The sequence below is a fragment of the Saccopteryx leptura genome, chromosome 1 (genome assembly GCF_036850995.1).
Source record: "Saccopteryx leptura isolate mSacLep1 chromosome 1, mSacLep1_pri_phased_curated, whole genome shotgun sequence".
In the NCBI taxonomy this organism is placed as follows: domain Eukaryota; kingdom Metazoa; phylum Chordata; class Mammalia; order Chiroptera; family Emballonuridae; genus Saccopteryx; species Saccopteryx leptura.
The window spans coordinates 20,239,091-20,263,472 of NC_089503.1; the positions used below are offsets into that span (position 1 = coordinate 20,239,091).

A 24,382-nucleotide genomic window follows, 5' to 3' on the forward strand; every position below is an offset into this window, starting at 1 on the left:
CAGGTTCGAGACCCCAAGGTCGCCAGCTTGAGCGCAGGCTCATCTAGTTTGAGCAAAAGCTCACCAGCTTGGACCCAAGGTTGCTGGCTCGAGCAAGGGGTTACTCGGTCTGCTGAAGGCCCGCGGTCAAGGCACATATGAGAAAGCAATCAATGAACTAAGGTGTCACGATGCGCAACGAAAATCTAATGATTAATGCTTCTCATCTCTCCGTTCCTGTCTGTCTGTCCCTATTTATCCCTCTCTCTGACTCTTTCTCTGTCTCTGTAAAAAAAAAAAAAAAAAAAAGAAGAAGACTACTCACTGGTGGGGGCTTCTTCCTCATCTCAAAAGTGCGTGTGGCACCGAAACTGAGCGAAGCGATGACAGGGCACCTCCCCAGCGAGGGCTCGTCGTCGCTATGCCAGTCCACACTGTCCTTCTCGTGTCGGTAAAGGTTGCAGAGCAAGGAGTTGAAGGTGTGGCCGGTGTTCTCCTCAATGCGGCTCTTCAGTGTGCGCAGCACAGGGTGCCACTGCGCTCAGCGGGCCAGGAAAACGGGCAGAGACACAGGTGGAAAACAGAAAAAGTGCAAAATCAGTCACATTAGAAACAGAAGTGGCCCTGGCCGGATGGCTCAGTAGTAGAGCGTCAGCCTGGTGTGCAGAAGTCCCGGGTTCGATTCCCAGCTAGGGCACACAGGAGAAGCGCCCATCTGCTTCTCCACCCCTCCCCCTCTCCTTTCTCTCTGTCTCTCTCTTCTCCTCCCGCAGCCAAGGCTCCACTGGAGCAAAGTTGGCCCGGGCGCTGAGGATGGCTCTATGGCCTCTACCCCAGGCGCTAGAATGCCTCTGGTTGCAACAGAGCAACACCCCATATGGGCAGAGCATCGCCCCCTGGTGGGCATGCTGGGTGGATCCTGGTCGGGCACATGCGTGAGTCTGTCAGACTGCCTCCCGTTTCCAACTTCAGAAAAATACAAAAAAAAAGAAACAGAAGAAATAAGCAAACCACTCGGATGCAATAAACAGAAGCAAGAAGAGTAGTTTAATTCCGCCCATTACTTCTGTTTTGAAGGAAGCTGACCCCTGCAATTTTATTAAGGTACTAAATTTAGTGTAACAATGTAGTGGGGACCAGGCCTGTCTACCCATCTCATTCTTTCCATGTTAAATATGTGACCCTCAAAAGAAGCAACTGTCACCGTCTTTGGGCTGTCACCATGGTAAGTCACTAAGGTGGTAAGCAGAGCAGTGAGTGTGGCTTACCACCAGCACTGGCGGGTCGTCGGGCAGTTAGCAAACACAGACTAAAGTCAAGGTGTAAAACAACTTCCTTGCTGGGTGGCCTTCTGTTCATTCTATTCCTATTTCATTGTGAATGGCAGCATTGCTTTAAAAAAAAGATATTTAAGGCCCTGGCCGGTTGGCTGAGTGGTAGAGCGTCGGCCTGGTGTGCAGGAGTCCCAGGTTCGATTCCCAGCCAGGGCACACAGGAGAAGCGCCCATCTGCTTCTCCACCCCTCCCCCTCTCCTTCCTCTCTGTCTCTCTCTTCCCCTCCCGCAGCCAAGGCTCCATTGGAGCAAAGCTGGCCCGGGCACTGAGGATGGCTCTGTGGCCTCTGCGTCAGGTGCTAGAATGGCTCTGGTCACAACAGAGCGACGCCCCAGATGGGCAGAGCATCGCCCCCTGGTTGGCATGCCAGGTGGATCCCGGTTGGGCGCATGCGGAGTCTGTCTGACTGCCTCTCCATTTCCAACTTCAGAAAAAAAATTAAAAAAAAGAAAAAAGATATTTAATACTTCTAGAGTGGGTAGCTTCCTAAAAACATAACCTGATAGGAAAAAATATTCTTCTACAAATGGAATCATGACATGGCCTGGATAAGTGTATGGTCCGTGAACGACAGAAGATTTAAACAGACCCACAGCCCTGCCTCCTGAGCACGTCCTTTAGGTGGTTTATACTTCAGAAACCACTGTCTATACTACAGTAAGCTAAGGCCTCCACACCTTAGGGTGCACTTTGGAGCTAAAAGCAGCATAACTTGTATTGATTCTTGTTAGAATTCTGTCTTTTCTCCAAGAAATCTCAAGAGCTTCCTTTAGGAGAGTGGTTCTTAAACTTTACAGTTATCAAAACCTATGAGGACCCCACAGAACTTCTGTTTGTATGAGTTACAGCCATGATATTTACTATATTAAAAATTAAAACTGGGCCCTGGCCAATTGGCTCAGTGGTAGAGCGTTGGCCTGGCGTGCAGGAGTCCCGGGTTCGATTCCCGGCCAGGGCACACAGGAGAAGCGCCCATCTGCTTCTCCACCCCTCCCCCTCTCCTTCCTCTCTGTCTCTCTCTTCCCCTCCCCCAGCCAAGGCTCCATTGAAGCAAAGTTGGCCCAGGTGCTGAGGATGGCTCCATGGCCTCTGCCTCAGGCGCTAGAATGGCTCTGACCGCAATGGAGCAACACCCCAGATGGGCAGAGCATCATTCCCTGGTGGGCATGTTGGGTGGATCCCAGTAGGGCGTATGCAGGAGTCTGATTGCCTCCCCACTTTTAACTTCAAAAAAATACAAAAAAATAAAAATAAAAATTTTATTATTGGTTAACCCACTGAAAAAGTTTTGTGATTGGTTAATTTACATAAAAAAGCAATTACATGCCAACAAATTATTATTTTATAAAAAATAACTATATTTTCTAATACAAAAAATGGATGACAAGAGCAGCACTGCTTTGCAAATCTCTTTAATGTCTGGCTTAAGTGAAGACAGTTGGCTGTTATACCTGCTTCTGCATTCAATTTCTTACAGTATGCTGTTTTTGTTGAACTCTGTATAAAAAAGTGCCTTCACAAAGATATGTAGTTAAAAAAGAGAGGAGTTAGCCTTTTCAAATAATTACAGGTAGTCTTTGACATTACACCCAAACTCATTAAGTACTGATTCCTTAAAGGTTGGCTGCGATGTGGAGTCGACACTGTATGAACAAACTTTTCAGACTGTTATATTTAAATCCACTGGTCATTCTTACATTTTGAACGGATCTTTTAATCCTGTATGATTCTGTAACATCAAGCATTGGTCATCTGGAAAATATTAGTTCACTGAGTTATGCAGATCTGCTAACTGTTGATACATTTCATCATAGAATTTTTTATTTTTATTTTTGTATTTTTCTGAAGTTGGAAACGGGGAGGCAGTCAGACAGACTCCCGCATGCGCCCGACCGGGATCCACCAGCACGCCCATCTGGGGCATCGCTCTGTTGCGACCAGAGCCACTCCAGCGCCTGAGGCAGAGGCCAAGGAGCCATCCCCAGCGCCCGGGCCATCTCTGCTCCAATGGAGCCTTGGCTGCGGGAGGGGAAGAAAGAGACAGAGAGGAAGGAGAGGGGGAGGGGTGGAGAAGCAAATGGGCGCTTCTCCTGTGTGCCCTGGCCGGGAGTCGAACCCGGGACTACTGCACACCAGGCCAACGCTCTACCACTGAGCCAACTGGCCAGGGCCCATAGAATATTTTTAAAATCACAGACATTAATATTAGCATGGATCTCACCAGAAAAGGCAAAATAATGGGAAGAGGTCAGGCTCAAGGTGGCAGTTATGAGTTTTTCCAAAATTCTAACATTTGCTTGAAAACTCAACCTTTATATTAGTAATAAATCCTGTTCATTGTTTTCCTTGAAGTGACACTTCATTCATTTACAAGAATATGTCTGCCAAACATGCAAGTCTGAATAACCCTAGCTGGTTCGGCCAGCTGTTCTTCCGAGGAAAATTGGTCTAGGAAAAAGCAGCCAGTCCAGCTCACAGCTTACACAATCACACATGTTTTTTCTTGACAACCATCATACTTGGCTCAAAGCAGAAGTGTTTTAATACGTACTTTCCATTTCCTCAGACTATTAAAGACATGCACTAAAAGACTGGGAGTTAATGAAATTAATGTTCACCGCTTCACTGAGGGATGTTCTTAAAGGAAACTAGCCTTTTTTCTAAACTGGAAGTGCACAAATGTGAGGAACACAATGGTGACTAGTCCAGCTGGATGACAATCCCTGGGTCAAACGAAGTTGTATCCACCATTACTTTTTATCCACCATCAGTGCAAATTCAACACAGTAAAAATGTCATCCAGTCTTAGTATTATTATAGAAAGTTTGACCTTGTGGACTTTCAAAAAGGATCCCGTGCCCCCCTCCAGGGTCCACAGATTGTACTTTAAGAACTGATACATTAGCAAACCCTTCAAAGTCCATGTTCTAGGTCTGATAGTAAAGGAATGTATCTTCAGCAAAGAAAAGCACAGTGTTATCATTAAGTATATCCCCTGGACACCGGCAGGTAAAATCACATGCAGGAATCATTCAGCTTTGTGTGGAAGGAAACCAGGGTAAAACCGGGAATTCCTAGTTATGAATACTACAGTCTAACCAGAGAATTTAAAAAAATAAATAGCGATATAAACAAACACAACTTAGGTCACTAAAACAAATATTATTAAACTAACCTATGTTCAAGAGAATAACTTTCAAAGTGAAATTCCGTAATGTTAGCAAGCTGGATTTCCTATTTATTTTATGGCTTTAAGGTTAACTTCATGGAGGTAAGATCAGATGCTAGAATTATACTCAACAAGAAAAACAAGAAAGTAAAGGAGAAACATAGCTTTTCTGCAATGTGACTGAGAAACTAATTAGCACTTCCCTGACTTGCTTAAGGACTGAGCACTGTGATAACAGCAAGTTTGCATTACGTCTCTAAGTGGCTATATATTTTTTCTTGGTTATTTTTGGTGGTGAAGTATGGAGAAAAGGAGGGAAAAGGGGATAATGAACTCGAGGATTAATTTAGACTCTCCAACCAATATGCTATATACAGATCCCTCAGAACTGCAAGTCTAAATTAAAATTCAGCGTCATCTCACTGTTCAGTGAAGACATTCTATCCTTAAAAGACATCTGAGGGAAAGTCTGAGAAAACAGGAATCACAGAAGTAAAAGGCCCCATTCAGTGGATTTCAAACAGTGTTCTGTAGAGTACCGGGTACCGCAGCAGGGCCTCTGGGATTACCACAGGAGAAAGGGAAGGTCAGGCTGGTGCGACTCCCAGCCGGGCGAGGCACTCTTCTGTTTTCACATAGTGGGTTCATACAAGATTTAGTTTAAACAAAGACTAAAAGAAATTAAATAATTTATTACTGAATCTGCTTGCTCCTGTGCTATGGGATATTAAGCCTGAGATAATCATTTTAAAGTTAAACAGACTCCGGCCAGGTGGCTCACTGGCTAGAGCACTGTCCCAGCACGCTGAGGTCCCAGGTTGGGTCCCAGGTCAGGGTATGTATGAGAAACAACCAGGAAGTGCAAAACTAAATGGAACGAGCTAATGCTTCTCTCTCTCTCTCTTTCTCCTACTCTCCTCCCTCTTTCAAATCAATGAAAAAATTAAAAAATAATTAAACAATTATCCCCAACACACACACATTAATGACTTCCTCTTTAAAAATTTGAGAAAGGGACATATCTTTTGATTTGGTTCAAATCAACAACAAAAAACTAAACAAATGGGACTACATCAAATTAAAAAGTTTTGCAAAGCAAAGGAACCCATCAACAAAACAAAAAGACAATTTACTGAATGGAGAAAAATACTTGCCAATAATATATCTGATAAGATGTTAATATCTAAAATTTATAAAGAGCTCATATAACTCCACACCAAAAAAATCCAATTAAAAAATGGGCAGAAGACCTGAATAGAACTTCTCCAACAAAGACACAGAGATGGTCAATAGACAGAAAAAAAGATGCTCAACCTATTATCAAAGAAATGCAGATTAAAACCACAATGAGCCCAGGCTGGACAGCGTGGTTGGTTAGAGCATCCAGAAGTGCAGAGGTCACCGGTTCAATCCCTGGTCAGGGCACATACAGGGACATGTTCCTGCTCCCTCTCTCCAAAATCAACATTAAAATAACCCATACTGAGATATCACCTCACATCCGTCACAATGGCTGTCATCAGTAAATCCACAACGACAACTGTTTTCTCCAGGATGCGGAGAGAAGGGGACCCTTGCACTATTGATGGAAATGCACTGGTGCAGCCACCGTGGAAGGCAGGACGCAGTTACCTCAAAAACGTAAGAATGGAATTGTCTTATGACCCAGGGATTCCACTTCTGAGAACATATCCAAACAAATCCGAAACACTGATTCAAAAGAATATATATGCCCCTATGTTCACTGCAGCATTGTTTATAATAGCCAAGATCTGGAAGCAGCGCAGTGCCCATCAACAGACAAGTGGGTAATAAAGTGCTGGCGCATATCTATATATAATGGAATATTATTTGGCCATAAACAAGAAGGAAATCTTACCATTTGTGACAGCATGGAGGGACCTAGAGGGTATGTGCTCAGTGAAAGACAGACAAAAACCATATGATTCCACTTTTATGTGGGCTCTAAAGAAAAATAGAAACAACAAATAAGATAGAAACAGACTCACAGATACAGAGAACAGACTGCTGGTTGGCAGAGAAAAGGTTTGGGGACTGGGTGAAAAGGTGAAGGGACTGAGACCTGCAAACTGCAGTCACAAAGAGTCCCGGGGACGCAGGGTACAGCAGGGTGTACAGCCAGTAATACTGTAGTAACTACATATGGTACCAGGCGGGCACTTGAAATGTTAAAGTATATCTCTGTGATGTATATGATTGTCTAACCGCTATGCTGTACACCTGAAACAAAAGAATAAAACTGAAAGTAAACTGTAACTGGAAAATAAAACAAATTAAAAAAAAAGAAATGTAATATACATATTTTATTTTATTCTCTACATATATTTGCCTAAAATAAACCGAAAAGACTGGAACCAAACTATCAGGTAGAATAATCATCCAAAAGTTTAGTGTTCTTCATGCTCTATGCAGTTTCTAAACTTTCAATAATAAACACGTATTGCTCACGTTATAGAAAATGGATTGTCATTAAAGGAAATTCTCTTTAAGAGTTGTTACGTCCTTCATGCATAAAAGGCCACTCTATTCAGCAGCTCTATGTGCCTTATGTTTATTGTAAAGAAGTGTTCCTTAGCCAGAGGCAATTTGCCCCTTGGCAGATGTTTGGTAATGTCTGGAGTAATTTTTGGATGTCATGACTTGGTGAGGGATGCTTTGGATATCTAGTGGGTAGAAGCCAGATTAACTCATTGCTAAACACCCTACAATGCACAGGACAATCCAACCACAAAGAATTATCCATCCCCCAATCAGTAAAACTAAGGTTGAAAATCCTTTTCTAAAAGATTAACTAGAACAAATGAGAAAGAACTTCTTCCCCACAGCCTGTTTAATCCTCAACTTCTCTGCTATGACAAAAGATATATCAATTCTGACAGAAACGTGGCCAGCAGTCTATATTGGATTGGCCGAATTCAATTCTCTTCATGTTTCCAAATCAACCTCAGATTTGAAGGTCTCAACACTTCCCTGGATCACATTCTAAATGCAGCCCTACAAAACAAAGCACAGAGGCACAGAGCCACCTCCTAACGTAAGAAAGCCATGTACTCCCCCAGCCGTGGCGATATTTTATCCATGGACACTTCAGTAAAGTGCTAGTTTATGATTATCAATTATTAGAAGCTCTGAAATATGTCATGTCACATTTCTGTTTATCCTAATGCCGTAAGCAAAACTCCATTTTCTTCAAAGTCTCTTTCCATAAAGTGTAACATCATTTGCCAAAGGCACGATTCCAGGGACTAAACAGGGAACTATTTCTTGGATCTTAACTCCATCCTTTAGACAAGCTTAATTTATAGACTAGAATCTCTTTGACTACTGTCATGGAAAATTTTAAAAACAAAATCAGAATAACAAGCCAAAGCAATGATAAGTTGAAAGTCTAACAAGTACAGCCATGGAAGAAAGACCCAGTCAACGAGAAAAACACCGATTTTCTCCCACAGTGGCGAAAGAGCTTGAGAAATGAAGAGACACTCTGACCTCACTGGCCAGTCGGAGGGACCAGTAAATGAGCACCAGGGTGTACACGGAAGGTCTACAGCGGAGGAGCTGGGGGAGGGGAGACTAGCAGAAGAAACGGCTCACTTTCCTGAGGTCCTGGAGTCTGAGTCGTCTACTTTAGTTCCCGTTTTTTCTCATGGTGAGCACAAAGACTCAGTCTGAACCCAGGGGATTTTCTGAACTGGGGCCCATCATGCAGCTCTGCCAGGTGTTTTACTGTTATTTTAAAGTTCCCTACATTTATGGTATATAGTCTATACAACCATATAATACAACAACAATGTTCCAACATACGTGAGGATTTGGTTCCATAGTGACTCTGGAGTAAGTGTAAGGAAGTTCTCCATACCATGCTGTGAGTCTTGGTTGCTGGTAAGTTACATCTAAGAAAGAAAATACAGGGCCTTTGAAATGGTTCAATGCCACGTGAGGTGTACCTACTGAGTGCCAGCCACCACGCCTCGCAGCGTGCAAACACTGTGAGAAACACGAAGGCAGAGCAGGGACGGGCCTTGAGCCAAGGCTCCACCTGCACAGAGGACACGGGATTTCAAGAGAATGCGTAAGAGCTGAAAGGAAGAAGACGAGAAGGTATGTGTCGGCAGAAACTGGGCAAAGGCCCTGAGGTGAGTGCTGTTGTACTTCGTCAGTTTCGACACAAGCCGGAGGAGTCATACTGTAGCATAACAGTCCAGGCAGGGGGGTCTAAGAGCAGGATACAGAGTCTGAGCCCGGCTGGCAGGCATCTGTGACACCGGCATCCACACAAGGACCAAGACAGACCGCTGACCCGTGTGCCACCATATAAACCGCTTTGATTCAGAATGAAGAAAAAACGGCTCTGACCAACCACAGCATGTAGCTGGTTCTAGTCACGTTTTCACGTCCAGTTTAGTTAGCGAGGGACTTATCCACAAATCTGCTATTTCCCTCACAACTGGTATCACCCACTACATTCACTGAAGGCCTGCTATGTACCAGGAGATCTGTTAGGTACTTATCATGCAGTCTCAATTAATTATCAAAATAACCTTATGAGGTAGGTATTATCATTACCTCCATTCTACGAATTAGAAAACCAAGTACTAGAAAAATACAGTAATTTGCTTAAAGTTAACAATTACTTTTGAATAAAAGTCAGCAAAGCAAAGCCTATCCCCAAAAGCCCTGCTATAGAAACTTCTGAGAGTTAGGAGAAAAAACTGGCTCTTATTCTGTTGTCTGAGTCACAAATGAAGCCAGTATACTTTGCCTCTTTCTTTACAGAAAACTGAAATTCACTCCAAGTTCCAGAAAGGAACGGTACGCTAGAGCACAGGCGCCCCCCAGTGGCCACCTCTGGTATAGCAGGCACCGCTGCTGCGGATGGCAGGGGAGCAGGTTCCCAGTCCAGTCATCTTTACAAGCTCAGGAGAGGACAGATGCTGAGGCCACAGCAGACTGCACTCTTCCCATGAAACCAAAAGAGGCTAAAGAGCCAGTAAGAAGGATTGCGGAAAAACGTATGCCAAGTAGAACCAGAAATAAAAGGGAAGCCTGGACTTTTCTGTGAAGAAAGGAAAACAGGCGCCCTGGCCGGTTGGCTCAGTGGTAGGAGTGCAGGAGTCCCAGGTTCGATTCCCGGCCAGGGCACACAGGAGAGGCACCCATCTGCTTCTCCACCCCTTCCCCTCTCCTTCCTCTCTCTTCACCTCCCGCAGCCGAGGCTCCATTGGAGCAAAGTTGGCCCGGGCACTGAGGATGGCTCCATGGCCTCTGCCTCAGGCGCTAGAATGGCTCTGGTCACAACAGAGCAACGACCCAGATGGGCAGAGCATCGCCCCCTGGTGGGCATGCCAGGTGGATCCCAGTCGGGCGCATGCGGGAGTCTGTCTGACTGCCTCCCCATTTCCAGCTTCGGAAAAATACAAAGAAAAAAAAAAAAAAAGAAAGGAAAACTGGCACCGTTTGAAGTAACAAAGGCAGTGGACACGCAGGGCGGTCGTCAGCCACAGCCCAGCCGCCCGGACTTCCTCGGGCTCCCTGAACTCCCAGCCCCTTCCCCTGCCGTGCTCCCTGAGTACCACCTGCCCTTTTTTCTGTCCCCTCTGACTGCCTCATCTCTGGCCACCCTCGGGGTCTGGGCGAGGTTCTGAGCTCTGCTGAAACGGGCTGCGGTGGAGGCAATGGGAGAGAGAACACTCCAGAAGGGGAGGCCGGGCAGCAGCCAGCGCAGTCTCGCGACGGCTCACCTTCTCTGACGCCTGTCCTCTGCTTCCAGGGAACATCCTGACGGAGCCGTTCCAGCACCCAGTCGGCCTCCTTTACGTCAACGAAGCCAGGATACAAGCGCACCCTTGAAGCAGAAAGAACTGTTATTAACTAAAGGACACAGAAAAGACGGGCTATGGACTCTTACCAGAGTCTGAGCCCAGTTGGTAGGAGTCTGTGACACCAGCATCCACACAAGGACCAAGACAAACCACTGACCCATGTGCCACCATATAAACTGCTTTGATTCAGAATGAAGAAAATACGGCTCTGACCAACCACAGCATGTAGCTGGTTCTAGTCACGTTTTCACGTCCAGTTTAGTTAGCAAGGGACTTATCAACCAAACAGTCAATTCACCTAAGTCAGGGGTCGGGAACCTTTTTGGCTGAGAGAGCCATGAACGCCACATATTTTAAAATGTAATTCTGTGAGAGCCATACAAGGCCCCATTTACATTACGCATTATCCAATAAAAATTTCGTGTTGTCCCGGAGGACAGCTGTGATTGGCTCCAGCTACCTACAACCATGAACATGAGTGGTAGGAAATGAATGGATTGTAATGCATGAGAATGTTTTATTTTTTATTTTTTCATTTTTAGAGAGAGAGGAGAGAGAGAAGGGGGAAGGAGCAGGAAGCATCAACTCCCATATGTGCCTTGACCAGGCAAGCCCGGGGTTTTGAACCAGTGACCTCAGCATTCCAGGTCAATGCTTTATCCACTGCGCCACCACAGGTCAAGTCAATATTTTATATTTTTAACGTTATTTTTTTTTTTATTAAAGATTTGTCTGCGAGCCAGATGCAGCCATCAAAAAAGTCACATCTGGCTCGCGAGCCATAGGTTCCTGACCCCTGGTCTAGGTGCTGCCTCCCTTCTTACTACACCTCCCCAGCAAGCAGGGCCTGACACCACCCGTGTCACCTCACTCGGATGCAGAACAGACCGTTTTGTGTTGGGACAACAGCACAACGGACAAAGGCATGCACAAGGCCCACAGACACGGCTCAAGTATTGCTCTAGCACCGCTGAGCTGTGAACCTTGGGCAGGAACTTAACCCCTGAACCTTGGGTTTTGTTATCTGTAACATGCGGTTAATATCCACCTCATAGGGTCACTGTGAAAAGTAATTGGTAGTCTGCGATTAGTAGTCTTCTGAGACTATGCCAATTGTAGGGGAAATGATCATTTATGATTGTATTCATATTACAATATCCAAATGATGGTTCTGTCCCTCATTTATGCATACTTATTTGAACAGGGCAAGTCAGTTCAAAATCATTTTGGAGAGACTTCTTAAGAAATGCTCTGAAAGACCTTGGACCACTCTCTTGAACTTTACTCTTTGAAGATGCATATGATATTCTGAAAGAGCCAAAGCTCACCTTAAGCCATACCTGGCTAATAACGAGATGTGACCAAAATAATGCAACTGGCTTTCTTGTGTGACTGTTAAACTTGCTTTAAAAGAGAGGTTCCAAAAAGGGTTACAATGAAGACAGTGCCACTGGACTAATTATAGAAATTTCTAAGCAATGCATTTAGATAGGTAAGCTCTGATACATTTGTTTTAAATGCCTCATATTTCATGGTGACAATTAGTATATTCATGCATTAAGGTGATGCTTTCCAAATGTTTTTGAAACAATGACTAATGTCACTTACCTAGATATGCCTGTGGGTGACAGGCTGATTTCATATATACCCTCTTTGCTAAAGAAACAAAGAATATAGACTTCTTAGTATCACACAGAACAATACACTCTCCCCAGTGGAAGGGCCACCCTCTGGCATTCCCGAAGCCCTGGCTCGTCACAGTCATTTAGCGAGGGCGCACTATGGGACAGACACAGCCCACCTGTTCTCCTCTCCCACCGAGAAGGGGCCGGGTGGCAGCACATCACTAACGGCACTGAGAACAGGGTCCTGGCACGAGCCCACAGACACGAAGACAGTAATGAATAAATCCCGACCTACCCCCTTCCACCTCACTCACAATTTAGGCTGACATAGTCCAAGGACTTATCACACAAGGGGTGCCATTGAGGGACGCATTTAACAGAGAGCAAGGGCTCTGAGCATCTGTTGCTTTCAGATACATGTCTACTGAGGCTGCTGCTCTCACTGGAGCCCTTCAAAGGCTCCCCACCAACTTTCTTTCCAGCACTGCCTTTGAGGTCCGGTGATCTAGCTGCACCTCCTGACAGCTCCACCAACTCATCACCCTCCAGCAACAATTACTGCATGCAGTCTCCTGAATACACCATGTTTCTAATCCTGTGCTCTTCTGCACACTGCCAATGCCTCCGCGCCACCCAGCGCCCCAAACCAGCCCACCCCAGCTTTGGTCCAGTGGAAAGTTCTAATTCTTCCTTCAAAATCTCAGCTCAGCATCACCTTCCGGACCTTCAATCCACCCAAATGCTAACATCTCATCCTCTGTGCTACCACGAGACCTTACATACAAATCTACTGTTTCAGCACATACAGGATTCCAATTTACCGGATGACACATCTCTTTCATTTATAGACTGTGGGCTACTGAGGAACAAGAAATAAGTTATCATTCTGTTTCCCAGTGCTAGCACATAGTAGTCGAGCAATAAAAGCTAGCTGAATTTAATCAAATGCACAAACGCACAAAACTGCCGCAGATGTGCAGGGCGGCGAGGTCCGTGTAAGAGAAGCGCCCCTGACTGGATAGGTGCCTCTACCAAGGTAACTGTTGGATCCTCTGGACAGAGATCAGTCATAGAGGATAAGAGAAAGGAACAGTTTTCACACCACCCTCTGCTGTGTGAGTTAGTAGTTCACGATCTCTGAACTGGCTCTTAGGTAGATGTGCAAGCCCGCTGAGCCAAATTTAGGCAGAACTACTGCCATATCCAGTATTTGTCACATTGCTGAACGCACTGCAGATAAGGTTTCCCAGAGTGTGAACACAATGTTACAATGTGATCTATTTGGGCCCTACTCAGAAGCAGGCTTACTTCACATGGGAGCCACATTTCTAGTTATTAAAAAAAAATAGCATAGCTAACTTTAGATAATCAAAACTAACAAACCCTAGGGTCAAGTAGCAATGAGCTCTGTCATTTTGCTCCTGACTTGCAAACTCATTACTGTCCATTTTTTCAGCCTGAATGTCCCATCTGTACCTTGTAACAGGTTTCACAGTTTTGTTTCTTCTTTTTATCACCAACGAAGGCAATGTCACATTGGCATTTTAAAACAATCAAATAATGTTAGAGCCACTAGATTGGGCTTTAAGTGATTAAGTAGTCCAAACCCATAATGTTATAGACAAGGAAACTAAAGTTTAGAAAGAAGGCAATAACTTACCTAGGCACTGGTTACATAGCTAACTAGTGATACAGCCACAACAACATACCCTTTCTGAAAGTATGATGATATTTGGGTTAATTTCAAATATTCCTAGATATACAAGTCAACCTTTAACAACCAAACAGCTTAACACACTGCTCACAAGCAATCAGATAAGCATGCTGCTAAGCTGCTAAAATAAAAAGATGCCTCCTACTGACAATTTATGTGCATCAAACATAAACTGAAAACGAGGAAAAGAGGCGTCAATGCATGCCTCAACAGTTTTTGGAAAGAACATTTTAGACACAGTTTAATATAATGGAATGGAATGTTTACTATCATTTACTTGCTCTGGCACAGTTTTGTGGTTTTTAAGAAGTGGACCGTGAGGTCATCTATATTTCTAGCAGCTTTCACCACAGGCATTGTTAGTAAAATGGTAACTAAAGGCTTCTCAAGGAGCCATGTTTCAATGACTTGGGAAGAATGCCCCTCAGTCTTAACCTAGATGACACTTTAGCTTACTGTCTGCAGATATATTAGTGAAACAGGGTCAGGAAATCTACACCAGTCAGTAGTTTAACATAAAGATATCCTGTTGCATTTTCCACACGATCAGTAAATTCAGAAAGGCTTCTCAAAAGACCAACTTTAAAGACATCTGAGATAGGAATATCCCAGCCTAAACTTAAGACACTAATTGAATGCTATCTCTTCCAGACGGAAAAAACGGTGAAGGAAAGATCCCGGGCTCCACACTGCAGCGAGGGCAGCGGCTCCAGGAAGGCAGCTGGACCCCGGGCTCCCCACTGCAGCGAGGGCAGCGGCTCCAGGAAGGCAGCTGGACCCCGGGCTCCCCACTGCAGCGAGGGCAGCGGCTCCAGGAAGGCAGCTGGACCCCGGGCTCCCCACTGCAGCGAGGGCAGCGGCTCCAGGAAGGCAGCTGGACCCCGGGCTCCCCACTGCAGCGAGGGCAGCGGCTCCAGGAAGGCAGCTGGACCCCGGGCTCCCCACTGCAGCGAGGGCAGCGGCTCCAGGAAGGCAGCTGGACCCCGGGCTCCCCACTGCAGCGAGGGCAGCGGCTCCAGGAAGGCAGCTGGACCCCGGGCTCCCCACTGCAGCGAGGGCAGCGGCTCCAGGAAGGCAGCGGACCCCGGGCTCCCCACTGCAGCGAGGGCAGCGGCTCCAGGAAGGCAGCTGGGCCCCGGGCTCCCACTGCAGCAAGGGCAGCGGCTCCAGGAAGGCAGCTGGGCCCCGGGCTCCCCACTGCAGCGAGGGCAGCGGCTCCAGGAAGGCAGCGGACCCCGGGCTCCCCACTGCAGCGAGGGCAGCGGCTCCAGGACGCAGCAGGTGCTTACTCGATCACTCGCGGCTCCGGGGCTCTGCGCACCACCTGCAAGGAAACAGGAGGTCTTACTCTGGAACGGTTGGTTCCTCATCCTCAGGGAGGCTGACTTGCAGACTGCCATATCCTCTCATTTCTGGCCAAAATAAATCAGGTTTAAAACCATCCTTTTTTTACTCCAAGCTTGTCCTATCCGACCAGAAACCCCTATTTCTATATACTATTCGTGAACCTACCTTACCATTACCAGTGAGGGTTAAAAGATGATGCAATTGGAACTAATCCATTTTTCTGACAGCCAGCAGCTCTGGAAAAACCTTTCCAGGTTTTTAAAAGAAGGTATTATGTGAAGTAAGGGGTTTTAATCATTATTCATAAAATCATTACTATAGTACAGCGGTTTTCAACCGATGTGCCACAAGAAATTTTAAAACATGCGATGCCTGACTATTTAGTCGGGGCACTGACCTCTTTTTCCCGAAACTGTTAAATAAAAACAATGCCCTGTGAACCATAAATATATAGGTCATATCACAGAGTTGCATCTTTTTTTGTTGTTGTTTATTTGTTTTGGTTTTTGTTTTTAGAGAGACAGAGAGTGAGTCAGAGAGAAGGATAGACAGGGACAGACAGACAGGAACGGAGAGAGATGAGAAGCATCAATCATTAGTTTTTCATTGCGCGTTGCAACACCTTAGTTGTTCATTGATTACTTTCTCATATGTGCCTTGACCGCGGGCCTTCAGCAGACCCAGTAACCCCTTGCTCGAGCCAGCGACCTTGGGTTCAAACTGGTGGGCTTTTGCTCAAACCAGATGAGCCCACACTCAAGCTGGTGACCTCGGGGTCTCGAACCTGGGTCTTCCACATCCCAGTCCGATGCTCTATCCACTGCGCCACTGCCTGGTCAGGCCATAGAGTTGCATCTTATTGGTCATGTCTGCTTGGTTCATTCTTGGCACCAGAAATCCTGATATACAAGTTCAGGCACCTAATTCTTTAAAAAGTCACTTTGGAATAAAAAGGGTAGGTACTTTTTTTTCTTTTTTTGGTGAATTATTCGAAATTATACCTATTTTTTGGTCAGATAGGAAAAACTATATTTTTTGGTGTGGCACAGGATTTTAATAATTAGTGTATGTGTGCCATGAGATGAAAAGAGGTTAATAACTGCTGCTATAATGGGATGCCTGATCCTTTGCTTTTTTTTTTTTTACATATTATTAACAGTGAGTCTTCTCTGTTTCTTACCTTTTTCTCCACAGAAAAGAAAGTGAAAATACAAGCATTGTAGTCGCTGAAATTTTAATCCAATCCCTGAGACCTTTACTACTCGAGCACTTAAGACAGCCTGGCATTAGGGCTGTCAGAGCTCAGAGAACCAATGAAAGTTCTAGTCACGCTATAACTTCTAACTTCTGAACATGGTATAACCTCTGCACCAAAAAACTGGGAATTACATATGCCCGTAACGTGGTGGCAGAACACAAAGAATTTCAGACACACTAAGATATTGACGCTCTACACTTCATCATTATTATAGTCCTTTAACTCTCCTTTTATTAGTGAATTTATTCAGCCACCATTTGAGTGTCTACCAGGTGAATATAACTTTTATAAACAAATCTGTGTTACCGTTGAAGGAGAAACAAGAATTACCTGCTCGGGTTCTTTGAATACAAACTGTCTGTCTGACAGAGGCTGCTCCTTGTTTGTCCAGGTCTGACCGGGTCTCTGCTGGAGATGGATCTTAGCAGTGGCAGCTGAAGCAAAAGAGACCAGGCTCAAACCTGGGGAAATCTGCTCTCATATCTTATACTGAGAAAAGATTAATAAAGTTCACTTAGAGGGCCCTGGCCGATTGGCTCAGTGGGAGAGTGTCGGCTCGTTGTGTGGAAGTCCTGGGATCGATTCCCGGTCAGGGCACACAGGAGAAGTGACCTTCTGCTTCTCCATCCCTTCCCTTCCCCTGTCTCTCTCTCTCCGTCTCCCCCTCCTGCAGCCATGGCTTCAATGAATGGCTCAAGTAAGTTGGCCCCAGGTGCTGAGGATAGCTCCATGGCCTCACCTCAGGTGCTAAAACAGCTCAGCTGCCAAGCAACAGAGCAGCAGCAACCCCAGATGGGCAAAGCATCGCCCCCTAGTGGGCTTTCCAGGTGGATCTCTGTTGGGGCGCATGTGGTAGTCTGTCTCACTGCCTCCCCGCCTCTCACTTAATAAAATAAAATCCACTTAGAGATGACCTCTGTGATATCTATAAATTAATTAGTAAAGTCTATTGAAGACCTCAACATACACACTGAAAGATTTGAGTGTATAGGGATGAGGAACACTAAGATCAAACCTCAGCTTACCATCAACAATTCAGAAAAAATACCAGCCCCATTAAATAACTCTTTAACACTGAAATGGGAGTCCATTATAAACCAAAGGGACATAAGTCAAAGATGAGAGTTGTCCACACCCACATGCACAGGATCCCTGCCGGTTCCGGCCTGGCTGCATAACAGCCTGGCTCCTCCCAGAGCCAGCCCAGGCTCCCTGCACTCGGGCCCGCTGTCTTTTGTCGTCCATATTGACCAAAAAGGCTTCTGCTCTTAGCTTTCAGATTTCATTCCTGGTATGAACGACACAATGGTTACCTGTTTAGAAATAAAAATAAAGATGCTTTTAGTTGGGGCTGTGAAAACTTGTACTACTAAAGGGTAATTATAATCCTTTCAGGTGTAAAAGATTGCTCAATAGCAATCAGGGCTTCAATATAAAATCCAGTTGTCCTCACACCACAATCAAGGAGCCTGCTAAATCCTCGGGGCTGCTGCCTTTAAGATTTACCTTTTGCAATCTTATTATAGTATAGTATTTTCACTTCATTCCAAGAAAGTGCATATTAAGAAATTCTAAAACCAGGATAATAAACCACATTACTCTTATTAGTCCCCAAGAGCAGAACATAAAAAAAAAAACAAAAAAAAAAAAACCCTACACCTAATACCTCATATATATGGAAACTGAGAAATAGGCTAAGTTTCCAAGAACATTTCCATATCCTCTTATCACTGGTTCCATCAAACTTCCCTGGAAGCTTGTTAAAAACATCCAGGGTCTGTCTCAGAAGATCTGATAAAGGTTGGACACAGGTGTAGTAAGCATTGTAGGAGATGGTGATAAGCAGGTTATGTTTAAGGGCCACACGGTTAAGTGACTCAACCTAAGTCACTCAAGAAATCATTAGTATATATATTAACATTCAAAATTTATTGTTATAGCCTTCAGATAGTTGAAAAATCCATCTCAGTAATGTAATTTAATTTGACACTTTTACCAATAAAATTTTAGTTCAGTAATGTAATTTAATTTGACATTTTTACCAATAAAATTTTAGTTCATAGCAAATCCAGGAGCGTGAAGAGCAACAAAACAACAAAACAAAAACCACGGAGATTTAAGTCATGTGTTTTAAAACCATGATCCATTTCTTTATGGGTCTATCTAAGAAAGTTTCTCATCTCAGGTTCTCAACGGTAACAAGCTCATTTTATAGGTCGTTTAGCCTACCAATTACCAGGCCCCCACCCACACACCTTCTGATTCAGTAGAGCTGGGCTGGGCCCAGAAATCTATATGTTTAACAAATTCGCTAGAAATAAGCATGTAGTTCCTCTCATTTAGTAAGTGGGGAGAATGACACAGGCTGCTGACAGCACCAAAAGAGTTAATGGCAGAATCAAATACCAACTCTCCAGTCTCACAAAACGGGTAGAAAGCAAGCCCTCGTTCGATATTTTCTCTCAATTGAGGCCTTAAAAAGTTAACACGACAATTAGCTATATTGTTCTTGTTCTGTTCACGGGGCAGCGATATGTTACTATGTGTCAGGGAACAGCTGTTGAAAATAGATTCCAGAGCCCGGCCCCAGACCCACCGAGTCCGTGCACGTCCAGGGACGGTTAACGGACCCCTCCCTGCACCCCGGGGTTCTTCACCCATATAAAGACTGAGAACCCCGCAGCAGGGAGATCAGCTCTGAATCTGGACCTGTCACTGCCCAGCTGCGTGACTTACGGCAAATGACTTCACCTTTTGGGGCCTCGGTTTCCTCCTCTGTAAAAAGGAAACACTATCTTTCACGTCTGAATTGCAGATTACGCGACCCTCACACGTGAAAGAGCCTGGTCCCCAACGAGGGTTAGCAACTTTCCCTATTTTAGACCCTTCTCTTCCAGGAGGCTCGGGATAAGGTCCCGAAGGTCGCCTGCGAAGCGACCTCAGGGGCGTTCCCCACAGCACTAGCCCCAAGCACCCAGCCGCACCTGCCCACAGAGCCGGACGCGCAGGTTCAAAGGCCAGCGGCTCTGGAAGGCAACCCTCAGCCTGGACCCGCCTCGCCGCCCGCGCTCGGGGGAAGTCGAAGAGTGCAGCACCGACTCCAGCAACTCCCAATCATACGCTGCAGCTCCGGCACTTCCTCTGACGTCACGAGCCACCCCCGCTGTTGCTTCCGGTGCCATCTCCTGCAATCCGGGCAGCTCTGCGGTCCCGGCTCTTGGAGGTGCCGAGTCGCAGAAGGTGCCGAGGAAAGAGCCGGGGTTGGAGAGGAGCAATGGGTTGGAGAGTTAGGTGGACGAGGATCCGGAACAAGGCGAGGGTGGGAATGAAGACACGCTTCCTAACCTAGATCCCTCTGATTATCACCTCTCCCCCGCCAACTGGAGACTTGGCCTCTTTTCCCGCCCAGCTAGTGGAAGGGCGAGGGAGTCCGGGAACCAGGTGCTAAGCAAAAGGATTTGAATTTTATTCTGAAAGCCATGGAGAATCTAAGATGCACCTCCTCTCTGTTCCCATTGCAGGCTGTGCTTACCTCAAAAAGTGGCCCTTACAACAGGACGTGGGACCACTGCTTGTTGTTCAGGGCTCTCCGGTGCTAAGCAAATTTCGCTGGAGTGAACAGACCTAAGTGTCGGACGCCACCATTTACTATATGTATAACCTAGAACAAGCATTCCCTCTCTATATAAAATGGGCAAAACTCCTGTTGGGAGGATTAAATGAGATAGTGCATTGAAATAATTGAGCTCGATGCCTGGTGCACAATAGAAACTCAAATGTTAAAAGTGTCTTCACCTCATCTGAATTCTTGAGAAACATGTTTTCTGTGGTCATGTTAAACCATGTATTTCATAGTGCAAAAGTAGCAAAAGTAGCACTGACTTAACTATTTTGTGCAAGTTATCCTTAAAGATCTATCAAAGCATAGTCACTAAAAGTCTTTAAAATAAGCCTCATATACTGCTTACTTGCAGGAAGCTCTGTACCCCATCAACGTACCTATATTGTTACTACCATCAAACCTACTTTTCACAGTATCCATTTTTGTTGTTGTTGTTGTTATACTGTGTGACATTGAAAGAAAAATGATTTATCCTAGAACTGAAAGGAGAGAAAAGCAGTAAGGCCAGACTACAATTTTTATACCCACCACCCCCCCTGCCCAGTCCCATCAACTAGTAATTTGCCAGCATGGGCTTCAGGCTCAGGAACCTTGGCTGTATCTTTCAAAGGGTGTAACTTCTTTCTTTTTCAAGGGTTATTGTTTTGGAACAGGAACAAAGAGGTCTGGATTGAGGAATCCCTAGAAGTAGTGTTCTCCAAGTAGAACACTTCTCAAAAATCAATACACAGCCTGCTTGGTTCCAAAATAACTGCATCTTTAACAAAATCACCTATTTTTTTTTACCAAGTGCCCAAGATGATTCTGATACACAGAACATTTGAAAACCTTTAGGACACATGTAAGGTGACAAATTGTTCTAGTTTGGGATGGAGGGACAGGACTTTATAAGTGCTAAGACTAGGACAATCCTGGGCAAATTGTTGATCATCCTAGATACATGCGAATATATAGTAATAGAAAGACTGTCTTGATGCATCTTGGCAATCTAGGTTTCCTCATTCCTATTTGCAGGACTTGTTTTTATTTAGGGGTTGTGGTGGAGACTGTGGAGAGGGAATGAAGGTGAGGTGCATTGCCAACTATTACTCACAGGTTCTCAGCTCCAGACCCGTCCTTCACTGCCCTGCTCGCAATACTAGAACATTTCTCCTTCCCTATTTGGCCTGGTATATCATCAGTAGAGGCTTCTGGAGGGACATTAGAGGAGGAAAGGGCTCTCCTTACTGATTCCAGCGTGTGACTCTCAGCGGGCTCTTCAATGCATGATGGCCAGTCCTGTTTGGCAACAATATGGGCTGAATTGCAATGGTATCTGAATTAACAGCCCTATTAAGTTTCTCTTGTGAAATTAAGGCATTATTTTGTTAGGAATGGGATCCCAAAACTTGAAAGAGACATCTGCTTGGGCCCAGATAAAAGTGACAATTGTTAATACCCAGGTCACCCTGAGCCTCCCTTGGCAGTGGAAGTAGCTTGCCTATCTATGTCTAGAAGACTAATTGTCCTTTGCTTGAAAACCCTGTGACACCCTCACCTGGAGAAGATGACTTGAAAGATACAACATAGGTCTGTACTTTCTGACAGGTGAATGGGCGTCCAGATTTGTGCCTCCCTTTGTGTTCTGCCTCAGCCTACAGGTCGACCAACCTAGAGGCACCTTTAAGTGGCTGCTTCCTCTACTTGCTGTTTCTGTAATATTTAGAGTTTCCCTTTCCCCTGCAGGTAATTCCCTATTATGGTCAATAATTCTTTATTTTATTCCTGTTCAAATTACTATATAGCGTCTATTTGAGTGCTGACATTATAGCATGATTATGATATCAGGGATTGGGAGCAACGGCTAGCAAGTGACTGGCCCCAGGTTTGGCCTTGAACTGTAAATAATTGTTTTCCTTCTGATTTGGACCATTTTCCCTAGTGCTACTCCCTTGTTTCTTTACCTGAGACAACCCTCCTAAAGTCCTGGGAGGTTTTGCTTATTCAGTTGGCTTGCCTTTCCTCTGAAACCAGCATTTCTCATAACGTGGTTGGAAGACCAACTCCTGAGTCACTAAGGGAATACTTTTAAAAGCTGAAGATTCCAGGCCCCCTATCAAGAGTCTGTGTTAGCAGGTCTTGGGCAGTGTCTGGTTTCGTTTTGCAAGAACTTTCAAGAGTTCTCTCTGCCTTTTCCAGTTGCCTGTTTCCTAGGTGATCATTTTTTCACTCAACAGTTACCCCGAGGGTGGCAACGCTGATCAATATTTTAAGTGTTGGTAGCTCTTAGAAATTATTCTGGGTGTCACACACTGCAGCCTATTTTCAGTTGCCAATTTCACACCAGACTTGCCCAACATTCCCTGTTTCAACCATGTGCCACTTGTGGAGCACCTGCTGTTAAATTCCTGAGAAAACCCAGTCCAAGGAAAATAATGGCATGTCATGCTAATAGCTCTCAGTGAAGGTGTTGCAGAGAGAAATTCCCAGCCTATCTCTCACTGTCCAAGACTTAGCAGTTCACAGCTTGAGGATGGAGGGAGGGACAGGAACCTGCCAATTCTTCAGTGTGTATGTGTGGAGGCTTTCAAATCTTGGCCAACTTTAAATAACGCTGAAGGAGGGAGGATGGTTCCCCAGACTCCAGACAGAAACTCCTCCTGTTCAGTGCCCAGCACGGTTGCAGATGCTGCCAGAGATAAAATCTTCCAGGAATTACAGTGTAAACTATGTGAGGTGTAATTAAAGAACAGTATAGTTGGATGTGAAATTGTGGCCAGTAGACAAAAATCTGGGACAGGAGAGATCACTAGAGGTGATAGTCATCAATGAAGGCTTTATGGCGAAAAGGGAATTATGTCAAGTTTCTAAAGTATATAGCGTTCAGAAAGCCAAAAATTATTCTGATAGTTACCCCTAAAAAGAGAAGGCAACATTTACACATTTCTTATTTCTAAATGATAGCAAATAAAAGTACTTTTTAACATTTATTGAGAGTGTCTTGCATGCCAAGTGCTGTCCTAATTACATACTGACCTAATTTTCAGAACCACCTCATGATGGAGGTAATATAAATATTAGTCCCACTTACAAAGGAGTAAACTGAACCATATGCTACAGGATGTCACCATCTCACCGCAAATACATGGCAGAATGAAAGCCAGATTAGGAGAAACAGAGGACTATCACTGGAATGATATATGGAGTCTTCTCCCGGGACCTCAGAGCTGGTTTTCTTCAATGACTTCAAAAGTGAAGGGTTGGTGGAAATATAATACATTAGGGAATGTAAGAATTCTGTGTACTTTCTGCTCAATTTTCCTGTAAACCTAAAATGAAAATTAAATATACAGCCTACCATTTCTTTTAAAAAAATGACAATTAATAGAAAATATCCAAACTGAAGCACACACAGAGAAAAAAGATGGAGAACTCACTGGAGGCTTCTGGCCATACGGCTGAATAATACAACTGAATTCTGGCTGAATTAGAACAAATACGGAGTGGCCACCATGACCGTCTCTATGAATGCCAGTCTGAAGTTGTGTGCATGGCTTCTCTGTTCTCTGCAGAAATGTCAAAATTCCCCTTTATTGTTTAATCACATACCTATTAGCTTACACCATACCGAGTCTCTACCTAGAAGAAATGTAAAACAAGTAATTACCCAAACTCATGCAAAATTAATCTGAACTACTCTATACAACTTAATACAAGGCTGAAGTCACAAAAAATAAGTGAAATCTCCAAGGGCAAGAAAACAAATCAAACCCGGGGGAGGAGGGAGTATGGAGTATAAGAAACTAAAATCAGAGCTAGAAGAACTTGCAGTAAGAAAATAAGAAACCAGTGGTTGCCCCTCGAGGAAAACACCAGAACCAGCATTAGCAGAAAAGTAACTCTTAGAATCATTACAAGGTGAGAACTAAGCCTGAGACTCCTGCATTGAGTCAGGTACCTCCAGCAAAGTGACGGTAGTGCCAGGCTGCTAGCATTCCCAGACTCCCCACAGACAAGAAGCAAAAAATTGATCTCTGAAGAACATGCCAATTTGCCCTCAGGATTCTTCTCTGTATTGAAATCAACCAAGTAGGGCTAACCAGGTGGTGGCACAGTGAATAGTGTCAGACTGGGATGCTGAAGTCCCAGGTTCAAAACCGAGGTTGCCAGCTTGAGTGCAGGGCACACAGGAGAAGCACCCATCTGCTTGTCCACCCTTCCTCCTCTCCTTTCTCTCTCTCTCTCTCTCTCTCTCTCTCTTCCCCTCCTGCAGCCAAGGCTCCATTGGAGCAAAGCTGGCCCAGGCACTGAGGATGGCTCCATGGCCTCTGCCTCAAGTGCTAGAATGGCTCTGGTTGCAGTGGAGCAATAGCCCAGATGGGCCAAGCATTGCCCCCTGGTGGGCATGCCAGGTGAATCCCTGTCAGGAGCATGTGGGAGTCTGTCTGCTGCCCCCCACTTCTCATTTTGAAAAAATACCCAAAATAATGCAGGCTCATCTAGCTTGAGTG

General features: G+C 45.0%; 1 protein-coding gene across 3 annotated transcripts in view; it reads right to left on the bottom strand.

Annotated features, from left to right (window-relative positions):
- ALKBH3 (alkB homolog 3, alpha-ketoglutarate dependent dioxygenase) overlaps window positions 1–19,346 on the bottom strand; it is a 35,703-nt gene extending 16,357 nt beyond the window's left edge. Inside the window, exons 1-8 of one of the 3 annotated variants that reach the window (XM_066360525.1) lie at window positions 19,255–19,346; window positions 17,410–17,583; window positions 16,601–16,704; window positions 14,955–14,989; window positions 11,935–11,982; window positions 10,246–10,349; window positions 8,309–8,397; window positions 305–514 (exon numbers count right to left, since the gene is read on the bottom strand). In XM_066360525.1, coding sequence (XP_066216622.1) covers window positions 305–514; window positions 8,309–8,397; window positions 10,246–10,349; window positions 11,935–11,982; window positions 14,955–14,989; window positions 16,601–16,704; window positions 17,410–17,515 — 696 coding nt within the window. In that variant the 5' untranslated portion in view covers window positions 17,516–17,583; window positions 19,255–19,346. The other 2 variants (XM_066360528.1, XM_066360526.1) reach the window with 2 other exon arrangements.
- Between the last annotated feature and the right edge of the window lie 5,036 nt (window positions 19,347–24,382).